General features: G+C 42.7%; 1 protein-coding gene across 1 annotated transcript; it reads left to right on the top strand.

Annotated features, from left to right (window-relative positions):
- The first annotated feature begins 367 nt into the window (after window positions 1–367).
- On the top strand, window positions 368–792 carry LOC105491700 (large ribosomal subunit protein eL31). The gene has a single exon (XM_071081697.1). It carries the CDS (start codon window positions 387–389, stop codon window positions 762–764), a length of 378 nt encoding a protein of 125 aa, XP_070937798.1. The 5' UTR covers window positions 368–386; the 3' UTR covers window positions 765–792.
- Window positions 793–3,071: the final 2,279 nt, after the last annotated feature.

Below are 3,071 nucleotides of genomic sequence, written 5' to 3'. Positions count from 1 at the left end.
GGATTCTCAGCATTCATGAACTCCATTTCTCAGCTTGCTTTCCTCTGAAATTGTTAAATTTTTATTCACTCCTGTTTCAGCAGGCTTTCTTTAACATCTAGGGGGAAATGGCTATTGGTTATTCCAGACTATATGCTCCTGGCTTGGAAATCCTATTGGGAAGAGAAGATCTCTTTCTTGTTATGTAAATCAATCAATCCTTAGAAGGATCCTCACTGGCACTGATTTTGTCACATGCCCTTATCTTCAGTAGTCACTTTTTCATGGGACTAGGGATTGAGAAAGGATCATGAATGCAAACGTGATGGCAGGGCAGGGAGTTTTTTATCAGAAGGAGAGTGGGGGATAAAAACTACAGTGGTCCTTTCCAGCTTGGACCCGGCAGAATGGCTCCCGCAAAGAAGGGTGGCGAGAAGAAAAAGGGCCGTTCTGCCATCAACGAGGTGGTGACCCGAGAATACACCATCAACATTCACAAGCGCATCCATGGAGTGGGCTTCAAGAAGCGTGCCCCTCGGGCACTCAAAGAGATTCGGAAATTTGCCATGAAGGAGATGGGAACTCCAGATGTGCGCATTGATACCAGGCTCAACAAAGCTGTCTGGGCCAAAGGAATAAGGAATGTCCCATACCGAATCCGTGTGCGGCTGTCCAGAAAACGTAATGAGGATGAAGATTCACCAAATAAGCTCTATACTTTGGTTACCTATGTACCTGTTACCACTTTCAAAAATCTACAGACAGTCAATGTGGATGAGAACTAACCGCTGATCATCAAATACATCAAATAAAGTTATAAAATTGAAAAAAAAAAAAAAACAAAACTACAGTGGCTACACCAAGGAATGGCTGGGAGGAGTGGCAACTACTTCCCTAAATTTTCATTTATGAAACATCTACTCAGCTATGTAATAAACAAACCAAACACATTAAAATGGCTGCTCCCTCACAGTTTATAATCCATTACAATAATCTTTATCAAAATGTAAAAGCCATAACAACTAAATGCAAAGTGTGACCTTTAATGGGATCCTGTATTTTAAAAAACTATAAAGGACATTCTAGAGATGGCTGGAGAAATTTGAATGTAGACTGCATATTCAGTTACATTGTTATGAAATTTTTGGAGTCTATTTACATTGTTTTATAGTTGTGGGAGAATATCCTTTCTCTTAAGAGATGCATGCCAAAAGATCTAAGGCTAAAGAATGACGGATGCCTGCAACTAATTCTCAAGTGGTTCAGCAAAATCAAAGCGTGTGTGTGTGTGTGTGTGTGTGTGTGTGTGTGTGTGTGTGTGTGTGTTTTCATCTACAAGCCATCCTTAAACTATGAAAACCATGCAATCCAATTAACAGTAGTAGGTTTAGAAAAGCAGTAGGTTTACATACCCTGGTCTAATGCAAGTCCCTTAACCCCTTCCAAATTGATAAAAACCTTAGGTCAACCTACAGGGAAATTCTAGAACCCCCAACTGTCCATTACTATGGGCATTTAGTGAAATCAAGTTACATAATCTAATAAAATTCTAATAATTACGAAGAAGCTCTTCTACATCCTGTTTTACATCATCCTGGTCTCAATATTTAGGAGATCCCTCCTCTCCAGAGCCTCTACATGTTTTGAAAACTTTACCAACCTATGAAACAAAGCACATTCTTTCCTCCAGCTGCAGCTCTCTGTTCTTACTAAATCCAGAAAGGGTGTGACACCTCTGGATTAGTTTCCTATTGCTGCTCTAACAAAATGCCAACCCAGATGTATTCTCCTGCAGTCCTGGAGGTCGGAAGTCTAAAATCAAGGTGTTGGCCAGGCTGCACTCCTCCTGGAGGCTCTAAGGGACAATCTATTCTCTTGCCTCCCCAGCTAGACTATGCACATAAACAAAATTACCAGGCAGCTTTTGCAACTCCTAAAGAAAGCACATATCTAGGCAACAAGCTTCGATAATGACTGTCAAAACCAGTGGGTCACAAGTTGACTGGGGATTTTGAAAGGACTGGATGAAGGGCCAGGATAACAACACCAGGACCCTGTTATTAATCTTAATGTCTCAAGGGGAGGGAAATTCCACCATCTGAAGTGGTGCAGTAGGAAGTACACATCACGGCCTATGAAGAATTTTGACCTAAAAAATATGATAACCTGAATCTGATCAAGCTTCTAGATATATTTATCAGACTATAAGAAATAACAGAACATAGGCCGGGCATGGTGGCTCACGCCTATAATCCCAACACTCTGGCAGGCCAAGGTGGGCAGATCACAGGGTCCAGAGATCAAGACCATCCCGGCTAACAAGGGGAAACCCTGTCTCTAGTAAAAATACAAAAAAATTAGCCGGGCGTGGTGACGGGTGCCTGTAGTCCCAGCTACTCTGGAGGTTGAGGCAGGAGAATGGTGGGAACCGAGGAGGCGGAGCTTGCAGCGAGCCAAGATTGTGCCACTGCACTCCAGCCCAGGCGACAGTGCAAGACTCCGTCTCAAAAATAAATAAATAGGCCGGGCGCGGTGGCTCAAGCCTGTAATCCCAGCACTTTGGGAGGCCGAGACGGGCGGATCACGAGGTCAGGAGATCGAGACCATCCTGGCTAACACGGTGAAACCCCGTCTCTACTAAAAATACAAGAAAATTAGCCGGGCGAGGCGGCGGGCGCCTGTAGTCCCAGCTACTCGGGAGGCTGAGGCAGGAGAATGGCGTGAACCCGGGAGGCGGAGCTTGCAGTGAGCCGAGATCGCGCCACTGCACTCCAGCCTGGGGCACAGAGCAAGACTCCGTCTCAAAAAATAAATAAATAAATAAATAAATAAATAAATAAATAAATAAATAAAAATAAAGAAATACAGAGGATATGGAAAGTTGTTAAATAACATCTCAAGGATACAACCAACCAAATCCAGTATGTGGGAAATTCTATAGAACAAAGTACTTATTTTCATCCAGAAGTATCATGAAAAGAAAATAGGAGAAAACGGTGATTTAGATGAAAAGAGATGTATAGGCATATAATTCAAGGCTATGTGTGGACCTTCTTTGGATTCTGATGTAACTAAACCAACTATAAAAAGAC

This window comes from Macaca nemestrina, chromosome 16, assembly GCF_043159975.1.
Source record: "Macaca nemestrina isolate mMacNem1 chromosome 16, mMacNem.hap1, whole genome shotgun sequence".
In the NCBI taxonomy this organism is placed as follows: Eukaryota; Metazoa; Chordata; class Mammalia; order Primates; family Cercopithecidae; genus Macaca; species Macaca nemestrina.
This window is presented reverse-complemented; position numbering and strand designations above follow the sequence as displayed.